Source organism: Leptosomus discolor, chromosome 13, assembly GCF_034619465.1.
Source record: "Leptosomus discolor isolate bLepDis1 chromosome 13, bLepDis1.hap2, whole genome shotgun sequence".
In the NCBI taxonomy this organism is placed as follows: domain Eukaryota; kingdom Metazoa; phylum Chordata; class Aves; order Leptosomiformes; family Leptosomidae; genus Leptosomus; species Leptosomus discolor.
The window spans coordinates 4,726,011-4,753,874 of record NC_141403.1 but is presented as its reverse complement, the minus strand read 5'-3'; the positions used below and the strand labels follow the sequence as shown (position 1 = coordinate 4,753,874).

General features: G+C 43.1%; 2 protein-coding genes across 4 annotated transcripts in view; one reads left to right on the top strand and one right to left on the bottom strand.

Moving 5' to 3' along the window:
• Positions 1 to 2,462: 2,462 nt before the first annotated feature.
• Positions 2,463 to 14,286, bottom strand: MCM4 (minichromosome maintenance complex component 4). 2 transcript variants are annotated; one of them, XM_086472565.1, is made up of 16 exons: positions 14,208 to 14,286; positions 13,862 to 14,020; positions 13,078 to 13,241; positions 12,893 to 12,991; positions 12,658 to 12,753; positions 12,477 to 12,572; positions 11,936 to 12,074; positions 11,267 to 11,487; positions 10,668 to 10,788; positions 8,451 to 8,710; positions 6,167 to 6,532; positions 5,680 to 5,807; positions 4,126 to 4,333; positions 3,352 to 3,580; positions 3,101 to 3,234; positions 2,463 to 2,741 (listed from the first exon to the last, which is right to left on the bottom strand). In XM_086472565.1, exons 1-16 carry the CDS (start codon positions 14,284 to 14,286, stop codon positions 2,649 to 2,651), a joined length of 2,592 nt encoding a protein of 863 aa, XP_086328691.1. In that variant the 3' UTR covers positions 2,463 to 2,648. The 2 variants fall into 2 exon arrangements, with proteins under 2 accessions (XP_086328691.1, XP_086328692.1); XM_086472566.1 differs by having other exon boundaries at positions 14,214 to 14,286.
• Positions 14,287 to 15,154: 868 nt separating this feature from the next.
• PRKDC (protein kinase, DNA-activated, catalytic subunit) overlaps positions 15,155 to 27,864 on the top strand; it is an 81,251-nt gene continuing 68,541 nt past the window's right edge. For both annotated transcript variants that reach the window (XM_086472694.1, XM_086472693.1), the window contains exons 1-15: positions 15,155 to 15,296; positions 15,838 to 15,914; positions 16,015 to 16,107; positions 16,949 to 17,023; positions 17,984 to 18,092; positions 19,355 to 19,467; positions 20,134 to 20,233; positions 20,778 to 20,833; positions 20,925 to 20,955; positions 21,997 to 22,154; positions 22,376 to 22,522; positions 24,654 to 24,818; positions 25,492 to 25,660; positions 26,441 to 26,490; positions 27,675 to 27,812. In XM_086472694.1, the coding sequence (XP_086328820.1) occupies positions 15,155 to 15,296; positions 15,838 to 15,914; positions 16,015 to 16,107; positions 16,949 to 17,023; positions 17,984 to 18,092; positions 19,355 to 19,467; positions 20,134 to 20,233; positions 20,778 to 20,833; positions 20,925 to 20,955; positions 21,997 to 22,154; positions 22,376 to 22,522; positions 24,654 to 24,818; positions 25,492 to 25,660; positions 26,441 to 26,490; positions 27,675 to 27,812 (1,623 nt within the window). The remainder of the gene's footprint in view (positions 15,297 to 15,837; positions 15,915 to 16,014; positions 16,108 to 16,948; positions 17,024 to 17,983; positions 18,093 to 19,354; positions 19,468 to 20,133; positions 20,234 to 20,777; positions 20,834 to 20,924; positions 20,956 to 21,996; positions 22,155 to 22,375; positions 22,523 to 24,653; positions 24,819 to 25,491; positions 25,661 to 26,440; positions 26,491 to 27,674; positions 27,813 to 27,864) is intronic.

The following is a 27,864-nucleotide window of genomic DNA, read 5'->3' as shown; positions in this document are numbered from 1 at the left end:
ATGACGGTTAGAGGCCCAAATCAGCAAGTCTTTTTGCTCAGACAGTGGAAAACAGCAGTTCAGGAATGCTTGTTCTTCCTCAGCTGCTCACTGTAGGCCCTGTCCAGAAATAGACTTTTTTTTTTTTTTTTTTTTTCATTTACTACCTTTGTGAAACTGTAGTATGAGCTGGGTCAATTCAAGTTTAAGGGTAAAAGTTGTCACCTCTTTTCCCCCAAGTCTGTACCCCAGAAAGCACACCTAGAGTACCATCCTATTTCACTAAATTACTTTCATCTTCCTTTCGCTTTGTGTACATTTCAAATTAGTATATGGATAGTTAAGATCTTTTAATCAGATCTTTTTTTTTTCTACCAAAAGACTGTTTGCAAGCATTTCCATTCTATCTACCTAATTACAGAGTGGCACTTGCAGTCCTTGCTTATTTAAAAAAAAAAAAACAAACAGAAAAACACTACAGACTGAAAACAAGTCATCTCTATCAACTCCTCCATCCAGGCTTTAAGAGCCACCTAGTGGGATTATTCTGCAAGTAACCCCATGAACACTAGAGCAATTCCTAATAAGCATTTTACTTAAAAACAAAACTAAAAAACCCACAACCAAAGAACTAGAAGATGGAGAATTAGAGTAATCTTAAGTCAAAAGGGAGCTGAAATCCATTTTACCCACAAAACTTTCTGCCATTTCCAGAACACCTGATCATGTGACTACGTGATTCAATAGGCGTTTAGAATTTCTAAGTCGATGAACAGCCCAAGTTCTGTTTCACAGTAAGTTTCCATACTGACAGGCAATTTCAATTTGAGGAATTTTGCTGGTGTCGCCGGATGCATCACTATTTGAATTTAATTTTAACACACTAAATCAACTTTCTTAAACTTCAGAACATATTTAAGAAACTTTCTTGGTGCTGTTCGGCCTGACAAGAGGAGGTACCAAGTAGTTAGGAAGGGTAGTCTTGTTATATAGCTATGACAGTGGCAACTCAGGGGAGATAAAAGTTTGTGACCTGAGGTGGTACTTTAAGGACCGAGCAGCGTAAATGGAAAAAGTATGCAAGTCGTGCTTTAAAAAAAGTAAAAAGCTTAGAACTGCATCAGTCTCACATAAAAGGCAAACAATAACTGTGCCATAAAGGTATGTTACAGGGGGGAAGGAAAGAAGAGGTCATGACATAGTTGTTTGCTAAGAAAAATACATAACTAATAACATGGCAGAGAGGAAGATAAGATCCTGTAAGAGAAGTGCCACTAGAGAATCTATGATTCTGGTATTTAAGGGAGTTTGGATTTTTATTTTACAGCCTCTTTTGAAGAGAAGTGTCAAGCCTCTGGGATCTCAGCTTACCTATATCCAACTTTTAAGCCTTGAGGCAGGGGACCTAGACTTCCTCTACAGGAAAGCACAACATGAACTACATCCTTCCAGTCCATAAAAGCCAAGAAGATGAGGTGATAGTGACTTGTTTACTAATAAACAGGACTGGGGAGAGATGGCTGTGGCTTAACCTGATCCTTCCGATACACCCTGAACTTTTAACTCTAGGATAGACTCAGTTCCTTCCTTGTACTAAAAACCAAATCACTGAAAATATGGGTAAACAGTGTCTTGCTTGTCTAATGAATCAGTAGCAAGAAAAAATAGGTTTTAAGGTGCCCCCTTTTCACATGAGGAAAGTTTGCTTCCCTTCTGTTGGAAGCAGTGGCCCAGAATAGAGGAGCACTTACTGCAGCTTAAAAGGGCTGAGCAAGCCCTTGAGAGCAGCCTGGTGCTGTCCCCTACCGACGTGACTTAGGGAACTCTGCTGCCAGCTCAGCTGTGACCACAACAGCAGCTATTGACGTGCAACGGCTGAGCATCCACCCCGGCTAGAGTGCGGGGAGGTTCCCCAGTCACACGCTACCGGACCTCATTCCTTCGGGACCGAAGGTGCATCTAGTCATGCTTGAAGTTGCAGTAAGAAAATCTGTTTCAAGTAGAGTCTATCTGCCTTCTTTACATTGAGGATACTACCACAGGATGCTCAAGACAAACAAAAAAACCCAACAAAACTCCTTTCATGGTCTCACAAAGACCTTCCTAAAGATCATGGAATTCTAGACTGAAGAGTGCTCAGCCCAGGATACGCTCATTTTCACTTGAAATGAATGCTAAAGAGCCCTTTTAAGTCCCATAACTTTATTTCAGATTACAGCAATACTAATAGTCAAATTGCATTTACTAAAAAGTCATTTAAGATGAATTTTTACAATTCCATTTGAAATACATAAAACATTGTTAGCATGTTCTACAAAACCTCATAAAAACACATAGCACTTGACATATTTGTAATTACATTTAGCTAAAATGTAAATAGCATTATTCAGCTGAGGATTGTTTAGGTCCTCCGTGGTATCTTGTGCTGACAGAAGTGCCAGTTAATCGTCCCTACACTTGTCATAGCAAGTGATAGCCCCGAATCTTGAAAATCTTGCAGACTGGCACTATTGTAAGGCAAAGTAAAGCCATGACAGTTGGCTTGCAAGGAAAGGCTATGCTTGTCACAGCAAATGATAGTCCCACATCTCAAAGATCTTGCAGCCTGACACCGTCTTAAGTAAGGCAAAATAAAAGCTGCGAGAGCCTGCTTGCAAGGAAAGGCTGACTTACAGCAGCCTCACCGTCTTCCCAGTCACAGTCAAGAAGTCATCATCAGCCAAGGCACGAAGCGCCTCTTCAAACATTTCCTTCGTGACAGCCTTAAAGAAGAGACATAAATCAAGTAAAGATGGGAGGGAAAAGACTTAAAACGCAGTAAAGACGCCTTACTTCCTACCAATTTTCTTACCAAGTTTTCTAGGTTTCTGTTTGTCTTTTTGCAATTTGAAATCTGGCCTGGAATTCTGAAGCCGAGTTTGCTATTTCAGAAGCCAGAATAAACTACAATACGGCAAAGACTCAAATCTGTAGTAGAACTGCCTTTCTGGTCACATCAGCAGAAAAAGTCAATGTCTCCCTTTCCCTCCATAGCGTGATTTGAGAACACGAATGTTGATGCAGAAAACGACCATGCTTTTAAAAATTAATGAAAAATGTAAAAACAAAGCCGGGAACTTACTGTATCAGACTGTGCTCGGAGATCATCGAAAAGCTGTTGGTACTTCATAGCTGGTGTTTTACCCTTTGACTGGATAAGCTTCCTTAAGGCTTGAGCCAACTCCTCTTTCCGCTTACGAGCTGTTGCGCTCATTCCTTATAAAAGGAAAGAAAATACCTTTTAGAAATCAACTACAGAGGACAGGTTCAGTTACCCTTAAAAGTCACAAAAGCCCAATAGCATCCCAGTTTTAACGTTGTGAAAACACAAACCGGTAGTGAGAATGGATATGTCCACAATTCCGGTCCTTGGGTCAGTAGCAGACTGTTTCAGTGCTTCCCGATGGAGGCGTTTTGCTTCTTCCACATCAATCGTTTCAACTTTCTCAGAAAAGCGTACTTTAGCGTGCGCTTCCGCCAGGCGGATCAGAGACTCGAGTTGTCGAGGATATGCAGAAACCATCCCCCTGCCACTGCCGATCTTCCTCATGTCCACGTACGCCTGAAAAGGAGAGGGTCATGAAATATTTCAGGAAATCCTGTTATATTCATTATTTTTGGAGTGCCCTTCATCCCCCACCTGCTGTTGCAGAAGATGAGCAATTCTGGTAAGCCATTCCAAATACGCTGCTTCTGCTCATACACCTTCACAACTCTTCTGCAGTGAAGGACAACCACATCACGTGTACTTCTTTCCATTATAAATCAATTAAGCCATGGTAACGAATCAAGTTCTGAATCACTTTAAAAACACCGGACTAGTCTTACATGGTAGTACTTGTGTCTGTGATGACACGTTTATTTTGTTTCAGTAGAATTTCATGCTTTTTATGTGATGGAACCAAACCAGCACGTCTGAAAGCTGAAGTGCAGAACGGCTTCTACACTGATGCCTCTTTTGTTTTAAATGCTGGTGATTTTTAGAGATTTTTTTGAAGGATCTTACAGAAAACCTGTATGTAGCTAGACAGCATACGTACTAGTGGATTTTGCCACTTTTGACAAGTCAGGAAAGACTCTAAACATTCTTAACAGCATCTCTTTTACCTCAATAAGGGCTTGGCTTGCTTCTTCGCTTAACCTGGGATTTATGTAGCTACGAGCATACGCAATGTAATCTCTCAGTACTGCCATATCCATGTATTCCTCCTCCATCTTTTCTTCACTTTGGTAGTACAGTGAAACCAAATGGCGAGCAAGGCGTCTGTCATAAGCTTCATCACGTGGATCCAACATTAAAAAGATCAAGTCAAATCTGAACAGGATAAGAACACAGTATTACTTTTTTGCCATTTTAAGTAGTTTGTTTTAGGGGGTCTTGTCTTAACAAGTACGACTAGGAGTCATTTGACTATTAATTCCTACTCTAAGTAGGAGCTGCTCTATTAAACTGAAAAGATTTTTTTAGAATGCTGAAAGTACAGAACAGCACAGTGGATTTGCTTTCATCCTACGGACTTGAAACTTTGAAAGTGAGATACATTCTGTGAAACTCAGATCCCATGTTCAAGGCTGACAGGTTTTGTTTTCTAAAAAAAAAAAAAAAAAACCAAACAGAAAATCCAAACAAACAAATCACACACAAACACCCCCCCCGCCAGACACATACCAAATACACAGAAGAAACCTGCTGCTAAAGAAACTGCCCTGAAAGGCAACAGCAAACAAGGCACACACCTATATTGTTATTTATGCAAATAAAACCCATGAGTAAATGGATACACGTATAAATAAAAAAGCAGTTGCACTTTAATCCTGAAGAAAATGGTTTATAATTTTACAAACAATATATTCAACTACGCTTACCTATATGCAGACATGAATAATATATTTTTAGCCAGCCAGTTGTGTATTTTCATAAGCTTAAATCCAACAAATGGTTGAACTGAGATGCTGCTCCAGCCTAGTTCATTCAGTGCACCCATACTGAAGTACCATTTGTCACTAAGTGGCTAAATTAAGCAGCTCTTAATTGAAATCTAAGCTGTAAATGTTCTCAGAATATCCAGTATATCAACAGTACGCTTCAAATTCCCAGTTAGCGTGGGAATTCCTCCCAAGATGCAACTGCAGCACACAGTGTAATTTTCTGTCAGCAGACACTAAATGTTGCGCTCTCAGCTGGAGCCCAGAGGGCAGCACTGCCACCTCCCCGACTGAATTTTACAGAACATGAAGCGGGCACGGACCTGCAGATTCCACCACCTCCACTGCACGTTCCCTGATCATCAGTGTTTCACTTTAAAACTTTTATGGAGCTAAGAAACACATCCTGAGTTTTTGTCGAAGTGATCAATACCGTAAGTTTCAGAACAACTCTCTTCTAGGAGATGATTATGAAACAACAGCAAAACAACAATATAGGAGTAAATAAAGAGATCCTACAGCTCTCATCACATTTTCTCTTCAAGGTCAATGTGTGAACACTAAAAGGCAGTTCTCTGCTCACACTGAAGCTGTAAGAACAGCATTTAAAATAAGCGCTATAAAAGTTTTCCACTATGCTAGAAAGAACACAATTGTTCTGTTCTACTGTATTTAATCACTAGCACAAGTATAAGCATCTCATAAAAACGAGACACGCAAGCAGGAGTTCTCTACCTTGACAACAGCGTGTGAGGAAGCTGGATGTTTTCAATAGTGGTCTTTTTTGGATTCCACTGGGATTCTATCGGGTTAGCTGCTGCTAGGATAGATGTACGGGCGTTCAGTTGGCAAATAATTCCTGCCTGTCAGAATGAAAAACATTTCTGAAACCAGCTGCAACTACGTGCCACCAAACCCCCCCCAACTTCATAGATCATCAGCGTTATCAAATGGGGGTTTTAGTAAAAAAAAAAAAAAAAAAAACAAAAAAACCACCAAAACCCCACTGCAAAAGCCTTTTAGATTCAAGCAAGAACAAAAGCATCTGGAAACACCACAGTTTGCCACAAAAGCCATATTCTTTTGTAAATGAGTTGTTACATAATCTAGGATTGATCCTCTGACAACCACAGAAAAGTTTAATCCTTCGTTCTTCTGGTTCCTTTGGGGTTTCAGCTGCCCAGCATACATGGAAAGAACCTGGAATTCAGCAGAGACGTACCTTTGCGATGGAGAGAGTCTGTTGTTCCATCACCTCATGCAGGACTGACCTTGTGCTTTCATTCATTTTATCAAACTCGTCGATGCAGCAAATGCCGTTGTCACTAAGTACCAGGGCGCCCGTCTGAAGAACCAGCTGCCGTGTTTCTGGGTCCTTCATCACATACGCAGTCAGACCAACCGCACTCGAGCCCTTCCCAGACGTGTACTGGCCTCGAGGAACCAGGTTATACACATACTGCAGCAGCTGAGACTTGCTAGTACCAGGATCACCACAGAGGAGAATGTTGATCTCGGCACGAAAATTGCCTCTTCCTGTGTGAGTAAAATCCTTTCTTGATCCCCCAAAAAGCTGAAGCAGAATACCCTATAAAAATATTCTCTTTAAGTATCAAAACATCACCTCTTGTACAGGTAACAGAGCAAATCCAACTGTTGAACCGAAACATTTAATAAACTGAAATGCTGCTAAAATTAACACAACCCAGACATGAAAGAAAACACTTGAAAGTGGTTTTAGAAGTCTTTAAAAGGGTTCATTCTTTATAGATATCCTCAATCCCAGTTAATTACAAACATATAGTTAAACTGCTGGGTCCTATAAACTCGGCTTCTAATTAAAGTTTGAAATTAGATTTGTTCCAAATCTATTCCAAAACTTAGGTAATCAAAATTTTGGTAACAAATTCCGCTGACAATAGAAAAGACAGAATAGACTATCATCTTCCCTAAGGCTGTGTTTAACCTAGGACCACAGCACTATCAACTCTTTTGCATCATTAGGAAAGTGCCATTCTTACCAGCGCTTTAGTCAAGATGAATCAAATACCATTTTCTTTTTAGGAAAACTGCTTTATTGCATTCACAACATTACTTAAATAAAAGTTCTTTACTTGCCCATAAACGCTCTCCTTTTTATTTCCTAAAGGAAGCATGTGCTTGCAGCGTCAATAAAGAAATAAAACTAACTAACTTCCAGTATTTTGGAAGTACTAGAACTGTTAGTATAAACATAGGCTTGTAATTTTATCAGTTAGCTGGAATTATCAGGGAGGATTTTTTCACTTTTCAAATTTACTAGATGAACAATGCACCATTTCCCAGTATTCTCTTTCTATTTTTTTTTTTCCTCTAGCAGCATATATGTGCTAGAAAGTCAGTGAAAAGCAGCGATAGCCAGTGACAATGACAGCTGGAAACAGCAAGGAAAATCCACTACTTCACATAAAGCCTGGGCACAATTTCTTGCAGCACAGAAACCCCGCAGAGGCACGGAGTGAGCTAGTTGTGCTAGTTCTGGTCTTGTTCGCTTAGAACAACTCGCAGAGGTCAGGACGACCTGTTCAGTAGCTACAAGGAGTATGACCTGCCCCGTGTTCTCTTCCTCGAGATCCCCAATATAGAGGATTGATGCTCCAATACATGTGGGTTTCAAACGCTTTCGAGTATTTAAGATGGAATTTTTTTATGTTGTTGCGAACAGATTTTGGTGAGAACCTGAAGAATCTCCCTTGATGAAGGGTCCCCAGCTTTCCTCAGCTCCACCCGCTACACCTGATGTGCCTTACTGGTGTGGTGAGGAGGTAACCCCAAATGGAACAGTCATTACTGCATTTCCATTTCAGGGGGAAGTCGCTGTATGGTTTTGAATTCAACCTCTAGCCATTTCAGAAACCTCAGAACTATGATAATGTATAAATCTATACAAAGGAATATACTTGAAGAGGACTGTTTGGTGTCTGACACTACCTCGAGACCCACTGCTGACGGCAGTTTTTGCAACTAGTATGCTGGTACAGCGGTTGCGGTGCCTCAGTTGAGCATTTCATCAGGACAGTCCCTTCTGGGATACATCTAAGTAATTGTTTTAACAGCCCTTAAGTCAGTGTCAACCAAACGTCATTTTAAAGCTGCAGTTCTCTTGTGGATGCCTCTTTTCAGCAATCATTTACTATGTTTTAGCTACAGATCTTTTATCACCAGTAATCTGAGCATTCAAGAACTGTCCAAGATGCATCCTGCAATTAAGTTTTCCCAGTTCTGCTAATTTCCTACCTCTTCAGTATCTTCGCTAATTAACACTCCTTAATACCATGAAAAGAATTATAATAGACTTATAACCAACTCCATCCTGACAAGACCATGGCATTTTAAGACTGCTCAAGATACATTTTTTTGAATTTTTGCATTTTGAAGCCTTAAAAGTCATTTTTATAACAAACAATAATTACAAATGTACTTGCACATAAATACATGTCTTACAAGAGAAATACAGAATTTCTCACCTTTTTGATATCTTCGTGCTCATAGATACTTGGGGCCAATGCTGAAGAAAGTCTCTCATATATGTCTGCTTTTTTAGAAAGCTCTTTTAGGATTTCCACACGTTCCTCTGTAAACATTTTTTGCTCCGTTTCCTCATCAACACCATGCAGGCGTTTCGCATCTGTCTTGCGATAGTGTATGACATCAATGTGGGTCTTATAGACGGATTTTACGTTGCTGACCCTTGGATTAACTCGAATTGGGACTGCCCTGTAGATGCCTAAATACAATTTTTAATCACAGCGTTAGATAGGAAGAAACACAGAAATTCCAAAACCTGAAAATTTTACAGGTTCCCCTGAAAAGTAAAGCTTTTCAAAACAGCCTAAATACTTTAGTCAGTGTATTTCCCAGTACAACCAAGTCATGTAGAAGTCAGTGGAATACAGTTAAGTCACCTAGACCCTAATTTTGCAAGTACACATGTTCAGCATTCCTATCACAAGTGTTTTTAACAAAGAAAATGCTTCTGCATTTTTGAAAAAAAATTAAGGCTTGATGCTTCTGAAAGTCCTGCTCTGATGTCAGCATTTCCCCGTTTTATAAGTGCCAAGTTTAAGAACAGATTTCTAATGCATCTCGTAAAGGGCAGGTGTCAGGAGGATGGAGCTGGGCTCTTCTCAGTGATGTCCAGTGACAGGACAAGGGGCAATGGGTACAAGCTGGAGCTTAGGAGGTTCCACATGAACATGAAGAAAAACTTTTTCACTGTGAGGGTGACAGAGCCCTGGAACAGGCTGCTCAGAGAGGTGGTGGAGTCTCCTTCTCTGGAGTCATTCAAAACCTGCCTGGACGCATTCCTGTGTGACCTGCTCTGGGTGGTCCTGCTCTGGCAGGGGGGTTGGACTAGATGGTCTTTCGAGGTCCCTTCCAACCCCTGACGTTCTGTGATTCTTAGACCTAGCAGTACAGCTAAGTTTCAAAGCAAAGTGGTTTATAAAATGTGGTTCCAGTATCACAGGGCTTACTCTATGTTACCACTCTTCTGCCAGCAGACACTATTTCAGATATGTATCACCTCTTCCTCACCTACACTCTCAGAATGACTGAATCGGCAAGGTCAGCTGATCCGCAGATTGTCTAGTCCAACCATGGCCTCAAACCAGAGTCAGCTGGAACAGGTTGCTAAAGGCTGTGTCCAGTCAGGTTTTCAGTATCTCCACACAACCTCTCTAGGCAACCTGTGGCTGGGCTTGACCACCCAAACAATAAAAGTTTTTCCTATGTTTGTCTGGAATTTCCTGTATTTCATCTTGTACCCACTGCCTGCCACCGGGCACCACCGAGAACAGTCCGGCTCTTGACACCACAAACCCCTGCCCCAATCAGGTATTTATAAACACACTGGTAAGATCCCCCCGAGCCTTCTCCAGGTTGAGCAGTACCAGCTCTCTCAGCCTTTCTGTATGTGACAGAAGCTCCAGTTAGGATCATGTCCCTTTGCTGAATTCGCTCCCCTATGTTCACATCTCCCTTGTACTGGGAGAGCCCAGAACTGGACCCAGTACTCCAGATATGGTCTCACCAGAGCTGAAGAGAGGGTGAGGATCACCTCCCTTGACCTGCTGGCAACAGCCCTCCTAAGGAAGCTGTTGGCACCACGGTCACGTGGTCTATCAAGTCTGGCTTTTGCCTGCAAGCTTGCTGAGGGTGCACTAGGTCATCAGTGCCGATACCAAACAGTGTCTGGCCCAGTATCAATGCCTGGAGTACACCCGTGGTGACCAACCTCCCGCTGGCCTTTGTGCCCCATATCACATCTTTGAGCCCAGCAGTTCTGCCAGTTTTAGATCCATCTCAGCGTCCACATGTCTAACCCACACACCGTCAGTTTGGCTATGAGGATGTTATGGGAGTCAGTGATGAAAGCCGTGCTGACTACTCCCAACCTTCTTGTCCTCCATCTGGTTAGAAATAGTTTCCAGGATTATTGGCTCTAGCACCTTCCCAGGGGTCAAGATGAGGCTGACTGTAGTTCCCCAGGTCCCCTCCTTCACCCTAGAAGGGATGTTGGCTTTCTTCCATTATCTTAGCCAGTCACCACGACTTTTCAAAGACAACTGAGTGGCCTGGCAAAGACAGTGGCCAGCTCCCTCAGCACGTGCAGGTGCATCCCATCAGGTCCCCTTATCGACAGTTAAGATCAGTGGAAAAAAATCACTCCAACCAAATTTTACCTGTGACATTTACTCTATCACCGGGCTGAACTTTATCAACGAGGTCATTGTGAGCAAACAGCACAACCGTATGCGGGGTCTGTCCAGCTGGCATGTCCTCGGGAGACTCCTGCAGCTTGATCTAACAAACATCACTTAAGTTTTAGTTGCAAAAAAGCAGAGTTTTTCCACAGAGCATACAACAGAATCTTGTATTAGCATAGTCTTCAGGATCATTTTGAATCAGGAACATTGCTCAAGAACAAAATACTCCCCCAACCGAATGGCAAAACTGATTACTAATAAAAAGACATGATGAAAGTGAGAATTCTGCTGGTTGCTACTGGCTAAAATGCTCTTATGGGCAAAGCTAATCTAGTCCAGATAGCAATGGGCACCCTAGATATAAAGGGGCTTCCCTATGGAAACACTGAGATGTCTACATGCCTCATTTCATCCTTTTAATGCGTTTCTTCTCCAAAGTAGCCTTGCCCTTTCACTAAGCTGTTTAACCCATTTTCATGTTCCAAAACACTCTTCCCTTTCCAAACCACGCATTAACGCTACTGATGATATTAGGGGGCCAAAATCCAGCAGCTGTTTGGTTCTGTGCAACGTACCATCTGCTTGTCGGAGAACATGGAGCGGTTGTGAATCAGCGCCATGCTGTGCGTCGTGTTACAGTTCTTGCACACGGCCGGCTCGGCAATCCTGCCTCGATCGATTTCCACTCTGGTGGTGAAAGCGCAAACCTGGCATTTAAAGAATGCTTCTTGCATCTCGGGAATTAACTGGGAGCTTCTGATGACCATACCGCTGATGGTGATCAGTTGATCAATATCTACAAAATAAAGAGACTTGCGTCATGACTTCATACTCTTAAAATTTAAGAAAAACTTCAAGATTTCACCTTACATTAGTTTTTGGGTGGGAGGTACATTTGGTTAGGTACTAGTACTTTTTCTAAGACGAAGCAAGAAGGATCATAAATGTGCAGTACAAATGTTCTAGTTTACAGCAGTATTTATACAAAGAAAGACTCCTTTGCGCTTGCAGAACTAAGATCGTGAGTAGCTGATGCCAGGAAAAGATTTCCTTTACGGACAGATTATTCTGCGTTCGGGCTCTAAAGCATTTGCTTCTGAAACAGACTTACACAAACAGAAGACACTGGTCTGGATGGACCACAGGTACAGTTTTATACAGTCTTCATGTAATTATACGTGAACTTTCAATAAAGTTAGATAAATCCATAATATTCTTTTCCAACACAGTGATCCAAAGTTTACCTTCAGGGTTTAGACTTCTCATATTCCTAGTCTTCAGTGCATTATATGGCCTTACTTGAATCTGATGTTCTAATATTGAATCAGGGTAACGATCAAAAAAGATCTCATTGGCAGCCATGTCGAAAGTTGGGATAACTTCCTGTATAAAATTGTTAGAAACAGTTAAGCTTAAAAAAAAAAAAACAAACGCCATAGATTGAAATATTTTTGCATAAAGGCATTTTAAGTGCTGCTGATCAGCCAGGAGTGAATAAAAGTTTTGCTGGCTGAACATTTTCCTACGTAACAGAAAACTTGCTGTTTAGATCAGATTTATTCATTTGAGTATTGCAAAGGGAAAAGGAAAAAAGTACAAGACTCCGGACACGGCAGTTTCCCAGCCACTGCTGGACGTGTGAGGTAACTGCTGTCGTATCTATGATCAACTACTACGAAACAAGACGTTTTAGATCACTTAGAACAAAGCAGCCACAGAGACGACACCGAGCGCACGAAGTACACGTTGCATTTAAACCAACACGGTAAAAGCGCGCTACTTCACCTGAGGATAGCAGATCAGTTGCCTGTAAAGGTTCTCATCAAATGACCGTAGATGGTCACAATTTACATTCAGGAATGGTTCCCCAACCATATTAATCTGCAAGATATCGGAAAAGAAATCCGTAGCTCAGCAGCGGGCAAGACTGAAGCAGCAAAGCTCGATTTTGCTGCGTTCCAAGTACCTCTTCGAGTCGTTGCATGTAGCGTGGCTCGTTAAGATCCAGGCCAACGTCTTCATCCTCCTTAGCCAGCGGATCGACGAAGCGCTGAAGAAATCTCTGAACGTCAGAGGTAACAGGGACACAGAAGGGAAAGATGAGCACGATTTCGTAGTACAAGCACCTACTTTGTGCCAGATTCAACTAACACTTGTTTAAATCAAACTAGGAACAGGGAAAAAACAAGCTGTTAACCCACCTGGAATTTTTCTTTGCACGAGGCTACGTTAACATCTGTTCCCCAAATGACAAGCTTTTGTCCAAGAGATTGCTCGGTCGCTACTACATCCTCAGCCAGCTACGTGGAAACAAATTAAGCACATGCAAATACACAAGCTGTTTAAAAAGAAGTTGTCAGATCCAAGATCCAAGGCATCCACCTACCCCGTCCGAGTGTAAATCCACTTGTCTGGCTTTACGGGCGGACCCGAGATCCGGCCGCTGCCTAACGGGGGTTCCTCGCACACCGCTGCGGGGAGTGCCCTCTACCCGGGAGCTGGGCGTGCCGTAAGTCAGGGGTGAGCTGATATCGAAGTCAAGAGGAATAGCTATAAAAAAAAAGGGTTTTATTATTATCAAGACATTTTATGTTTAGAGCAGACTGAAATTCAGCCCTTGCACTTGTCTCGTCATCCTTTTAATTGTCATAAAACGAGTAGCATCGATCGGCTCCAGTGCTTTGTTAACAGGGAGACAATAACGGTGTTGCCAGGCTACCCAGCATTTTTATTTGCGTTAACATCCCTTCTTAAAGATCCCAAGTTCTACTTGAGCTTCACTGGAAAACTTCAAAGCAGTGCTGCATTTTAAAACTACATCGGTGTTCCAGCATAAAAAAGTTAAAATGTGGCATTTAAGGCAATCAAACTAACTCCTTCTGCATCAGTGCTTTTGTTGATTTTTTTCCTTCTACAAATACGCTACAGATGAAGGTTTAATCCCCGATACGCGCTCCCCCCATAACCTGAAGCCACCACAGCGGATCTGCACCGGACGCCGACTACCCCCCTGCACTGCGCACGGTGCAAAACTCGAAGGAGAAACCGGAGACAAAACGCCTTTTTCCCTGTTTTCCAGCCGGATCCCTGCTCCACACCAGCACAGGCAGCCCCTGGGGTGCATCAGCACCGGTAGGAGTGGAGCGGCTGCCCGACACCCCCCCACGTACCGGAGTGGCGGAACTGCGGGGGGCTGGAGAAGAGAGCATCGGGGGCGCCGGGGCTCTGCGCGTCGGTGGGCGGGGAGGTGGGCAGGGGCTGCAGGTCTCCGGTGGAGGTGGGGTCGTCTGTCCGGCGCTTCTGCGACGGAGGAGACCGAGCATCTTGCGCTGCAAGACACAAGCAGACCCGGCGTGGAAACCGTCGCGCCCCCGCAGGAAGCGGCCCGAGGGACGGGCACGGCGGCCGGGAGGAGACGCCCGGGGCAGCGGACACCGGAACCCACCGGGCAAGCCCCCCCACCCGCCCTCTCCCCGCGGCCCCCACCCCGCCGCCGAGCCCCTTTCCCACCAAAGCACTCACGGGTCGGGGGGTTGCTGCCTCGGCCGCGCTTGCCGCCGCGGCGGTGGCTGGGGGTGGAGGCGGGCGACGACATGGCGCTGCTCCGGCTCCCGCGGCGGTCCTACCTGCGGGGGAGGGGGAACGAGAGAGGAACGCGGGCTGAGGGCTCTGCGCCGCCGGCCGAGCCCCGGGTTTCCCGCCCCCCGGGCAGGCCGAGCGCGGAGGCGCCAGGGGCAAAGGGGCAGCGACCCCCGCCCGCCGCCCCGCACCCACCTCTGCAGCCCCGACCCCAAGCAACTCCGCACCGAGCGAGTCGCGCGCGCTCTCGCGGGCTTTCTGACCAATGGGTAGGCGCGATCGCAACGGCAGCGCCCAACGGAGGCAGAAAGGGGGGGATGAGGAACGGAGAAGGAAAGGAGGAAGGGGGTGAAGCCTCTGGGCCGCCGAGGTGAGGGTCGCGCCCGGCTCGACGTGCTGTACCAGGGACAGAAGCACCCTGCAGGGTACTCCTTGTGCCAGGAGAGAGGCCGTCCCCAGCAATGGCACATCGCGGCCCCCCCCCCCCCAGCCGGAGTGGAACCGCCCACACCCGACCGAATTTCGCGGCAAAACTAGCCTGGCAGTCGGGCAGGCAGGCGTGGGGAGGTCGGGGCGGCCCATTCCCCTCTGGGGGGGGGGGACACACGAGGATACTGCTACTACTGTATGTACGTGTAGCCGATTCTGCGGCGAGAGACATAAAGATGACCCCAAACCCGCTTCCCTGCTGCCGCCCGTTAGACGATCGTAGCGCCTCCCTCCGCCTGGAGTGGTCTGAGGTCTACCCGCGTTTCTCCTGCCGCCGAGGTCATCGCAGCGTATGTCGTCCCCCCCCCCCCACCCCCCCGGCTGTGTTGGATCCGGCCGGGGGCGGGTCCTTCGCGCCCGCTTCCGCCTCCCCGCCGCCGCCGGCCTGGGGCAGCATGGCCGGCGTCCAGGAGTACCTGCACCAGCTGCACCGCTGCCTGCAGCCCGGCGATGCCGCCAGCGCCGCCCTCCACGGCTACAGCCTGCTCCGCGGCCTGGGGGAGACTTGCGTCACCAGCCTGGCGAGCGGAGCGCAGGGTGCGCCCTCGGGCCCGGCCCGGCCGCGGGGGATGGCGGCTGGGACAGGGACAGGGGTGGCCTTGGGGGGCTCTGAGCGAGGCCCGGGGTGGCCGTGGCTTCGCTGGTGTCTTTAAAGCAGCAACTTGGGGAGGGGTCGTTAATGGTAGTGGAGGGACGCGCCCAGCGGGGTGGCTCTGCCCTCCCTCCCCCAGTTCCTCACTCAACACGACACTGGAGGGCTGTTGATTTCGGGGAGGGGGCGGTCTCTTGCCCCAGATAACCGCTTACCTCGGTAAAAGCGCTTTGGGCCGTGCCCCTCACTGCCCGCTTGCCCCCGGGTTCGCTTTCCCTCAGCAGGGGCAGGGGCACAGGGCCCAGGCCCGAGTCCACGGGGAGGTCCGAGGCAGCCACGTCGAGTTGTGGTTTCTCTGGTGACAAGCACCGGTCCCGTCCAAGGCGTTCAGGCAGCTCCTGCACAAGGTGACGGGCTGGGCCCTGCCCAGCCCTGCCTGCTCTAGGGAGAAAACCAACACCTGATGGTTTGTTTGTTTACCCGCAGCGCTGCACCTGTCCCTGGTGTTCTCCCAAGAGCATGGCTTGCTCGTCTTTATCCACAGATCCCTCGGCATCGAGGAGGTACGTTGGTAAACTTTATTTTTTAAAGAAATGTTGAGATAGTGCTATATGAACAGCATGTTGTACACATTAAAACTAATTTTTTTTTTTAACTTTTCAGTTTCGAGATTGCAGGGAAGAAGCTTTGAAGTTTCTTTGCGTCTTTATGGAAAAAGTTGGTGACAAAGTTCATCCTTATGCCTGTAATATTAAGGTGGGTAAAGGAAAATTTCCCAGCGGTCTTTGCCAAATGGTTGAAATAATTCTGGTGGGTCTCATTCTATAACAGATTTGTAACTATCCTTCGCCCCTCCCAGTCTGCCTCTAGCGCTCTTGCTAGGGCTGAAACAACTTGATCGGCATAAAGTATAACTCATACAACAGAGACGTGTGGAATTGTTCCTTCAACTAGACTTAATTTTACTATCCTTTCTTTATAAAGAAAGGTAGGTGTGATAGGTATTGATTTTGAAAATAAGTTATTGGTACTGAAGATAATAGTTATAACTTCTAATTGATACAAACAAAATTCATAGTTTAATATTTTAAATGTTGCTGTAGGCGATGGATCATTTTAAATACTGATTTTTAACAATTTCTCCTGCAAAGTTGTTACTTTTGCAATATACACAGAAATTGGTGGAAACTATGATACCTCTAAAAACCAGGTTCCCTGAGTCTAGATTGCTGAATGGTACTACATTGCATAGAAATCCGTCACTGCACTGCACCGCTGCACTTTCTGATCTCGAATTAGTGGCTACATATTGTAAGGACCGATGGTGCAGAGGTGGAAAATTTGCTCTATGCCTTTTATTCCAGAAACTGCACTTTCTTTGCTTGATCTGGGGTTGGTTATTGTGTCAGACAGTGCTGCAGTGTTGTCAGTGAAGCTGCTTTCAGGACTGACTATTTTTATTGTTTTAGTCTTTTTTTTTAAAAACCTCAAACTTGTTGGGAACAGATACTTCAAAAAGGTACATGAGTACGTTGTTACCTTTGAATTCCCTTCTTTACTTACTGAGTATTGTAACCTCTCTTTTCTTTCCTACTAGCAAACTTGTATGAGTGTTTATACGAAAGAGAGAGCAGCAAAATGCAAAATCCCAGCTCTGGAACTTCTGATCAAGGTAAAATGTGTTTTAGAAATCTCTGTTGCTTCTAGAAAAAGTAGAAAATCTGTTGTGTTACTACAGTGGCGCTGTGTCATGCAGGAATTCTGTGGTCTGCAGTAGCAAGAGAATAGTGATGGTGTAATATTTGGATATGTCTTACCTGTAGATGGTCTTCGATGTTCCTCCAGTGGGTTGCTTAGATGTAAGCGTGTCATTCCTTCATCTGTAAGACAGGATTATTTTGGGGGCAGGTGCAGGTCTTCTCTCTCCCGGTTTATTATGGTTCTTTAAGGGGAAATTTTGCGGTTCAATTGCATTCTTACTTTAAAATACTATGTATTAATATGTAGCGTTGTAATGGAATGGGTTAGACACAGGGTGTGAAAGGCGTGGAGGAGGAGAAGAGCTTTTTTCCAGAAGTTTTGCCATTATGTGGGACGGAGATTTCATGATGTCCTTCCTTAGAATGCATTAGACTGTTGTTTTCCAAATGCTTTTGCACCTACTGAGTTTTTTTTTGTGAGAAACAAAACTTCCTTCTGAGTTACTCTGAGTCGGTTCTTCTATGAATTGGATTGACTTTATAGGAGCAGGGGAGAAATACAATAGGATAAAGGCTACTGCAGACTTGAACAGCCTGTGATTTTGTGGTCTTTGGGTTTTTTTTATATATATACGTGTGTAAAATTATACTGTGTATGATTTCATGCAGATGGTCTGTGCATAATAGGTATACTATAAATTAAAAGTTAGACATTTTGTATTTATATGTATATAGGAAGGTAACTTGTTCTTAAAGTAGGTTTCCTGCCAATACTCTTTCCTGGACCAGTCACCTTAAATCTCTTTCATTAAATAGCATGCCTAAGCTGAAGTTACACATAGGAGCTGGGTTTTTATTTAGACCAAGTAGAATTGTGGTAGTGATATTAATGATTTACCTAAATTTTCGGTTTTTTTTTTAATCTATCTTAGTTGCTCCAGAGTTTACGACGTTCCTGTCTGATGGAAGAAATGAAAGTTGGGGAGATATTTAATAAATTTTATGGGGAACTTGCCACAAAAAGTAAAGTTCCTGATACAGGTAGGCTTTAGTTTTTTTGTCAATGTGCTTTGTTTTATTTACACTCAGTTTTTGTTGGATTATACCCCATGGAAATGTATAATTGTTATTCCTATGGCAAGTATGTCTAAAAATGGTAGCTGTCATGGTTTAGAGCTAGTACAGTTTGTTCAGGTGTTCTGCTCATGATCATGCAGTTAGCTGATTCTTAGCAGACCTGTCTGTGTGTACAAGCCAGCACGTGGGAGAAATCATATAATTGCATTTAGTGGTGGCAGTTCACACTGAATTTAAGCATAGGTCTGGTTTAGGATTCCCACCATGAGAGAGTATTTGTATGTCTAATCTGTTATTATTAGTCCCTGAATGCCTAAATCCTGAAAGTAATTCCAGCTTTCTTGCCATTAACCAACTCAACTTTGCTAGGCTCTTAGATTTTTATTTTTTTCCTGGGTTCAGTGCTAACCTGGTGTAGCTGAACCTTTGAAGTTACTCTTATACGTGTTTTATAACTATACACACCCATACCCCTATAGCTTTGAGCCTTAAGAGTAGTCCTGGTCCCTCCCATGGCTGCTCTTGCCAAAAGCAGAGGCTGCCCATCCCTGTCAAAGTTCACGGAAAGCCCAGCTCAGTTCCTAAAGCTCTTTGTAACCTTATTCCAGCCCTGGCCAGTTGTTTCCTCAGAGTTTTAGTGTGATAGTTCCTGCCTTGGTCACCCCTCATGTGGGCTCCTCAGTTCCTGCCTCGCCTAATGGCGTTGTTTATGATGTTAAGCCTACTGATAGGAGCTTTATTTGATCGTCTGGGCTAGTTACAGCTGAAATCTTGGCTTGACAGGTCTAGGCCTCACAAAACTTGCTGGGCCTGCATAGAACCCTTTAGTCTGAAGTCAGGCCTAGAAACTTCTGCTAGCTGTTGGCTTTAACCCTGAAGAAGACTCAGCAGAACCTCCAGGCCAGCAGCAAACTTGGATTAGTGGTAAATGCTTCCTCAGCGGATAAGGCCTTTGTTAATCAGTTTTCTAAGCCACATTTAAAAAGAGTAAATGTGTTTAACTTATTAATGTGAGAGGAGGATGCATCTGGCAGTGTAGTATGCAGAGATGTGTATATAGGTATGTACATCATAAAGAGTTGTCTTTTCCCCTCACTGATGGCCAATTAAAATTAAACCATCAGGGATGGTTTTCTCATGGTTGCAAGTTACATAATAATTGCAGTGGAAATGTCCAAGTAATGATTTCAGTAATTAATATTTAATAATATTAAATTACTTTCTAGTACTGGAGAAGATTTATGAGCTTTTGGGAGTTTTGGGAGAGGTCCAGCCTAGTGACATGATTAACAACTCTGAAAAACTATTCCGAGCTTATTTGGGAGAGCTTAAAACACAGGTATGATTGGAATTTCTTTTCAGACTCTTGCATTGCTTTGTTTTTTTCCCTTTGATATGGGTGTATGTTGGAATGCTGTTGTACAGTTGGAAGGGATCTAACTAGGCAATCCTAAATGGTTCCTTAAGGACTGTTAAAGTTTGTGTTCTCTGGTTCTAAGACGCGTTCAAAGTAAAAATTAAAGGCCATTAATGACAGTGAATTAACCAATTTGCTGTGGGAAAAGATGGCACATGGTGATCACTGTGGTAGTGCCCGAAAAAAGTTATATTGCCATGCACTGGTGGTTTCTGATTTGGTCTCTACTAGCTGCAAAATCCTTGCATTTCAGGTAAATATCACAGTTCTGCTGAACTTTGCTTTCCTATATTCTCCACTTTTAAGACATCAGTGTGTGCTAAGTTTTGCTACCGTTGGTCTTGGTAGAACATATTTCATGCTTTTCAAAGGGTTTCTTATGCTTCTGTAGTTAAAGACCCTCCCAATGATATTAAACTTCTAAGCAGGAGATGTTTCTGTGGACTTGTGTTGATAGAAGTGGGTGCTGACATAACTGTATTGAGTTGGAATATGGGGGTTTATCTACGCTTCTAGGAACTGGGAAGCCTTGGTGTAAATTTATCTTAGTTTGGGGATAATGTTTTTTTTCAATTCCCACTTTTTTAGATGACATCAGCTACAAGGGTACCCAAGCTACCTGTTGTAGCAGGATGTCTGAGGGGACTGGCTGCACTCATGTATAACTTCACCAAATCTGTGGACGAAGGTGTGTTCTTTTTCTGTGTGAAAGACAGTTATACCATTTGATCTAGTTTAATCATTACACAGCCAGCAAACAGCACCATTTCTCGCTGTGAATTTGGGATGAAAATTTCCCTCCTGGTGGATGGGTTGTGCAAAACCACGTGCTGTCCAGCTACACGGTGCTTGTCGTCTGCCTTTGCGTGGAGTGGCTTCGTCAGCGTGTCTCTGTGCGTGAATGTTTGAAGTGCTGTTTTCTGACCAGAGACTGGGCAGCTGTGAGAACCACATGAAGTTGGAATGCAGTTTGTACAGAGATGTGTTTCCCTCAGAAGGGACATGTCTGTTAAAACATGGGTATTCAGAAAAATCAATGAATATAGATATACTGGTTGGGGTTTTTTTTTTCCAAATTTAAGAATTTTCAGGAAAAAGCTTTTCTCTCTCTTAAAATAAGACATGTAAGGCTTTCCAATATTGCTTCTTCCTACCAAGCTTTGGATAAAAATAGCTTTGTCTTCACTTTTGTGTGTCAGTAGCGAAATACTCATGATTGGATTATTTGACAGATCCTCAGACTGCAAAGGAGATTTTTGATTTTGCCATGAAGGCGATCAACCCACAGGTAAATCTGCAACATATTAATTGTTTTGCATAAATTAATTAGCCCTGATGGAGAATAAATCACATCTGACAAACCTTTTCTGATATTACAGGTTGATCCAAAGCGATACGCGGTACCTCTAGGTAAGATTGTCCGTTGTTTCAGTCCATGCTGAGGTGGAAACCGTACGTACAGGGGTGTCTTCTGCCTGGAGTTCATTCTCTGCTGGCTGTCTTCAGATGGCTCTGCTCTTCAGTCTCCTAAGCTGAGCGGGGAGCAAAGCTGGTGTAGTTTAAGTTGGAATCTGAAGAGTTGAACATGTATTTGGTTAAACTGGGCAAGGTCTAATCAGCGTGTGAACAGCAGCGTTACGCTTGATGCCATTTGCCCTCTGGAGCAGCACAAAACCATGGAATGAGAAGGGAATTAAGGCAGGAGTAGAAATAAGAGGAATGTAGCAAATGAGGAGAAAAGAGAAGACAGTGGATTGGGTTAAAGGAGAAAAAAAAAAACCCACGAAGAGAAAGGGAATCTTACTGGAAGAAAGAGAAAGGAATTGGGAACAAATGAGGTTCATGAAGAAAATGAGAAATTGGCCTGTGACACGCGAGTGGCTTGTGCAGAAATTGCAAGAAGCCAAGGGCTGGTACTAGGCCCGTGGCACCTGAAGGGTAAAACCCTCTTTAAAGATAGTCTACCAAAAAAAAAAAAAAAAATTAAAGATCTTGAAATTGAAGTTATGCTTCTATTTGGGATTGTGAAATTATCTATTTTCTGAATTCTTTGTCTGCATCACAGTTTGGTGGAGGAGGGGACTTGAGCGTATGTCCTGACCACAGAAACCAAATCCCTGTGAACTGGGCAATCAAGTATTATTGTTTGGAACCAGTAGAGTCCCTTCCTTTTTAGCTGTTCACGTAAATTACTTCAGAACTTAGCTGTGTTTTCCATAATGGTGTACATTAAAAAAAAAAAAAAAAAAAGGATTTTGGAGGGTTGTTCTTATACTTCATTTCTTAATGTGTGGATACTGATACGGCAGTGGTGAGAAGAATACATTTTATATCCTCCAGCATGACAGCTATACCTACCTGAAGCCTTAACGTGGACTTTTCTAGTCTGGTCTGGTTTTGGAAAGTGGAATAGAGGTCTGGGTTTTAATGAGAATTGTTTTTAAATTGCAGCTGGTTTGCAGTTGTTCAGCTGGCATGCGGCTCAGTTTGGTGCCTTGCTCCTGGACAACTATGTGTCCCTCTTTGAGGCAATGTGTAAATGGTGTGGCCACACAAATCAGGAGCTGAAGAAAGCCAGTCATTCTGCGTTAGAATCGTTCCTCAAGCAGGTATTGTAACGTCACTGGGATCTCTGAGACTAAAGCAAAGTCAAAATTCTTGAAATAGTGGGAGTATTTGGTGCTTGGAAGTCCAGTGAATCTGTATGATATGTAATTATTTTGTTGAAGTCCTTCGTATTACAAGCTAGGTATCTTTTAAGACTGACTGTATATTTTGTGGCTTTTTTCATGTTTCTTGAAATGCTGAAATTTTAGTATGTGCTTTACAGGTTTCTTTAATGGTAGCGAAGGATGCAGAGCTACACAAGAGCAAGTTGCAGTTCTTCATGGAGCAGTTCTACGGAATCATCAGAAGAATGGATTCGAGCCACAAAGAGTTGTCCATTGCCATTCGCGGATACGGGCTTTTTGCAGCAGTATGTGCAGGAAACTTACTCTGATAAAGGAGTGTGCTGCATGGGTTTAAAGCTAGGGCTCATAAACCATTTCTTTTACAATTTTACACAACTTGTTATGTAGGGAATGCTCCTGTTTCTGGATTAAGTGTTGAATTAGTTAGCTGCACTGTAAAATACATTGTGCTTGCAAATTGTTGAATGCATACTGAATTTAGCAGGAGCACTTGGAGCACTGAGGGTTGCAGTTATTTCTGCTTGTGCCCTAGTTCTGAAGTGGAAAACCAGGGGCTTCATACAGAGCTGTCACAAAACTTAAGGATGTGCTGAGTTGCTTGGGTACAGACAGTACCTCGTTAGCTCTGTCTGCGTGTAGGTGGGAGGATCCAGGCCAGCTCTGCTCTGGCAGGAGTTCAGATACGTTTCCTACAGAGCAGCAATCTCTGTCAGAACAGCCAAAATGCGCTGCTGACTGCAGGACACTAGGAGGTGATTTGTGAAACAACTGCAAATTAAAAAAAACCAACCCTGAAGCCATGCTTATGTACGTGTGTGGATGGCAGGTAGGTTTGTCACGAAGCACCATTAAGAACCAGCTTCCAATTTTTGTCAGCGGACAATTAGAATGGGAATGTAACAATCAAGTTAAGGCTCCATAAAGAAGGAGTGGTGGTTAGGTATCTGCAGCCTATGTGCTTGATGCTGGCACTACAACTTCGATATAACAAAATTCTAGATGTTCCTTTTTCTTTACCTCTCTCTCTCAAAGCAAACATTAGGTTAAGTGATCTCCAAGATTAGAGAAGATTAGGAGTTGTGGTAGAATAGCTGGTTACTAGCTGAATCCTTTCCATTTTGCTGCCTTTTGAGCAGAGTGCATTTGTTTGGTAGAGTTTTCAATGTTTATTGTTGAAACCTAGTCTTCCTCTTCTGCGATATGAGCTAGAAGGGAATTGAGTTAAAGGTATTATTTCCAGAAAAAAATGAAGGATTTCAAATTCCTCAATTGAAAGAAACTTGTTAAAAAGGCCTGTTGTGGAACACAAGAAGTTAATTAAAATTGCATGATGTAAATACAGACATGGGATAATACTGCAAATTTTAACAGGAAAAAGGGACCTTAATGCTGCAATACCTATAAATCTTTAGTATGTTAAGACACACTAATAGTTGTTAGCGTGTTTAGACTAAATCTTGGCCAAGCATCAGATGCTAGGTCGTGAGGAAGCAGTCTCGCTGCTACTGCACGTAGTGACCCTAGCATGAACACAAGTTCAGTGACTGATCCAGTTTCAAAAGAATTTTTCAAATTTTTCAATTTTCGAAAAGAATATTTCTTTTACTGTCTAATTGCTAAAATAATTTTAGAGTAGTACTTGCAGTTCTACAAGTGATAAATGTATAGTCTTAATTTTGTCAGCATGGTTTTTTAGACGGACTAGATGTAACCTTTAGCCTAACTCTCGTATTCTGTCATTACCTAAATCAGCCCATAGTTTTTCCACAGGCAGTTCCCTACTACAGTTCTTGCCTGTGACCTGGTTCCTTTTCCACAAAGACTGCTTTTTGGCCTCACTAGATACTGTGATTTACAAATCGTTCTATAGAAATCTGTAATTATTACATGCCTTCTGGTACTGTTTGGGGTGCTTTCTGCTTGTTTGTTAGTTTAGGAGTGGTCTTTGTCCCCTGTTTGTACAGATCCCAGCACAAAAAAAGTTCAGAATTTGGGCTGCTGGGTTAAATGTTTAGTAGTATCCTGGTAATGATAATTGGTTAAGCCACATTAAGGTAAGCCACTTACTACTTTAATGCAGCTAGGTCAGAATATAGATTAATGTTAGTATACATAATGCCATATTTGAGATATTTACAGCCAAACTCCATGCTTTTCAGGCTGAAAGTTCAAGTACTCTTATAGAACATTACACTACATCAGTGACTTAGTATTTTAGTTCATTGCAGGTACCATGTTTCTCATACATGTAGCAAGAGAACACTTAAGGTTGGTTTATTCAGATGTATTGAGTTCCTGGAAAAATTTAAAACATTATTATGGTTCAGTGAAGACTTGGCTGAGTTTTAGTGCTACAGCATATGTCTACTTGCCTGTACAAAGTTGCTAAATCAGTATTTTATTTCTCTCTGTAAGCCCTGTAAAGCTATACGTTCTAAGGATGTTGATGACATGTATGTTGAGCTCCTTCAGCGTTGTAAGCAAATGTACCTCACAGAAGCAGAAACGATAGATGACCATCTGTATCAGCTGCCAAGTTTCCTCCAGTCCATCGCAAGCGTGATATTCCATATAGATACAGTAAGTAGAGTATTTAAAGTACCAGTCAATTTTTTTTTTGTGCAGCTATGGATGCATAAGGAGGTAGTAGCTGTGAACTTACCTATGATAGAAAGTGTTTCTTTATCTGAAATACTATGACATGTAGCTCCTAGGACATGGGAACATTATCAGGAAAATACGTTCTTGGATTTTATTTGAATAAAGAAAATGCACAGAATATGCTGAATAAGATGCTACAGTGCATTGTGATGAAAACCATGATAGCCAAAAGCGAATATGTTTTTATTTATTTTAGGTAAAGCTATTTATTTGGACCTAGCCTTACCCTTCTCTTTATGCATTTATACCGCTCTCCTGCTGCTTTTTCATTTAGTACTGATACTTGGCGTGTTCTCTGAGGATGATGCTTTGATTTTTCCTCTGATGCTGTGCTGTCTGTGTTCTAATGAGGGCTTTCTGGATGCTGTCTGGAGCTGAGAAATAAGGTTGGGGCAGAGAAGAGACTTTCACTTACATTCTGTATTCAGATTGTTAAGGATGAACAGATTACACTGCTGTGTTATTATTGTTTAATTAAATTGGTACTTTTCTAATAAGCTTAAGACTGGTTCCACTGAAGCATTGATCTATTCAGGAGCTACTTTCCATAAAAGACAATGATTCCTGGGTGTTTTGTTTCTCTTTCTTCTAGGTTCCTGAAATATACACTCCAGTTCTTGAACATCTAGTTGTGCTGCAGATCAATAGCTTTCCACAATACAGTGAAAAAATGCAGTTAGTCTGTTGCAGATCCATAATAAAGGTATTTCTAGCCCTCTCCGGAAAAGGTCCAGTTCTCTGGAGTTTTATTAGCACTGTGGGTGAGTCCGTGATATTAACTTTGGTGTGGTTTTTGGAGGGTTGTGGGGTTTTTGTTTGGTTGTTTTTTTCTCCCTAAAATGATTAACTGGTTCTAAGAGATATGTGGAATAGCCATTTAGGGTCAAAAATGAAGCTTTTCCTGTCCTCTAATAATAGGTTCTCGTTGTGTTACTTTTCAATATGCGTTGTTAAATCACTTAAGGAATACATTTAACAACGGTTTTGGGTGACAGTGGCTATCATCAAGGGCAGGAGAATATATTTTTGTGATAATCCGTTTAAACATAAGACTTACGTTGCTGCTGAGAAGGATTGTGGGGAGAAAGGGAACAAAAATCTGTTCAATACCCTTTCAGTTACCCCTACAAAATGTCACAGAAAGTAGGGTGAGTGTCATCTCTATTAGAAGTGCAGTCTTTTTATACCCTGGAACAGTCTATGTCTGTGAGAGCCGTTGGGAGTTGCTGCCTTTTTCAATACGGGCCTTACGGGCGATGCCTTGGTCATCACTGCAGTCAGAGTCAGGAAAAAGTCAAAGCAATATTGAGAAAAAGCAGTAAGAAGCAAGATCAAAATTACTTCCCTGTGAAACATCCTAGAGTTACGGCTCTGGTTTTGGCTAGATTTGTCCTTAAAGAAAAATCTGTGTTCTTTTGCCTCTCTCTCATCCTGAAAAAATATAGAAAATAGAAGACTTACTTAATTCATTGCTAACCTAATGAGTGATATGGGTGCTGTGCCTTTTTAAGTCTGTTCAGGCAATTTTCATTTTGTTTCAGTGCATCAGGGATTAATCAGAATCTTCTCCAAGCCAATCATGTTTTCAAAGGTAAAATAACATATTTTTTCATCTAGATTCCTAGAGTATACATTCCAGTTCTTGAAGATCTAGCCCAGCAAACAGGGGAAGGCCCAAAGAAGCAAAAATAGTACTGTCCGTTTTGAATTGTGGCTCAGTTGTTATTAAATTCTGGTCCCTACCTCTGCTCAACATAATGAGGTTGTGCCTCTTGTACTGAATGAAAGAAATTACAGGAAATAGACTTTGTTCTCTGCAGTTCTTGTTTGCTCGGGTTGTCTGTAACAAAGTCGGCTGTAATAAAGTCATCCAGCTTTCTTCCAGGTTAACAAATTTTGGACACTAAAACTTTTACAGAATGTTTGTATTAAGGGAGGATTTTAAAGCTTTTTAATCCTGTGCAGCAGGCTAACTGTAGATTTTCTCAAATAACTGACCACTAGAAGGAGAAGAGTTTTAGAGGGTTTTGAAAGGAGCTGGTTGTTTTGGGCTCATTTCTGATGGGTTAAGTGAGAAAGCTGAACGTTTCGTGTTTCTACCTGCAGAAGTAATTTTACATGGTGTTTTAGCATGAGTCGGGTAATTACACATGCAGTTGTATTGAGTTTGGCTGAGGTGGAGTTAGTTTTCCCCGTAGCAGCCCTCGTAGTGCTGTGCTTGTAGTGGTAGCTGGAAAGGTGTTGATAACACACCAGTGCTTGGCTGCTACTGAGCAGCGCTCGCCCAGCGTCAAGGTGTCTCTCCAACATTCCCCCCTCACCTGCAGGCTGGGAGTAGGCAAGATCTGGCGGGGGACATAGCCAGGACAGCTGACCCACGCTCACCAAAGCGTGTTCCATACCATGAGGTGTCTACTTGGCAACAAAAGTGAGGAGAAAGGAGGAGGTGGGGGGGGGCACTCGGTGTTGTGACATTTGTCTTCTGGAGCAACCGCTGTGCGTACGGAAGCCCTGCTTCCCGGGAAGCGGCTGGACATTGTCTGCTGATGGGAAGTAGAGAATAAATATTCTGTTTTCCTTTGTTTCCACACGTGGCCTTTGCTTTTGCTTTATTAAACTGCCTTTATCGTGACCCATGAGTTTTTTCCATCTTTTTTTTCTCCCCGTGCTGTCCTGCTGAGGAGGGGGGTGATAGAGCAGCTTGGTTGGCACCTGGTGTACAGACAGGGTCAACCCACCATGGCAGTGTTTCAGAAAAATATGGTATTCTTTCAGAATTCTTCTGGAAAAGAAACTTCTGAATCAGAAGAATACCGTGAAGCTGGAGGGGCTGGGACAGGGAGATGGAAAGTACCAACGTGTAAGGACTATCTGTATCTCTTTAGAAGTCTACTGAACTGTGACACAATGAAGGTAAAAGCATAGTTAACATGGAAATACACAAGGAAGCATAATCCTGAGTCTT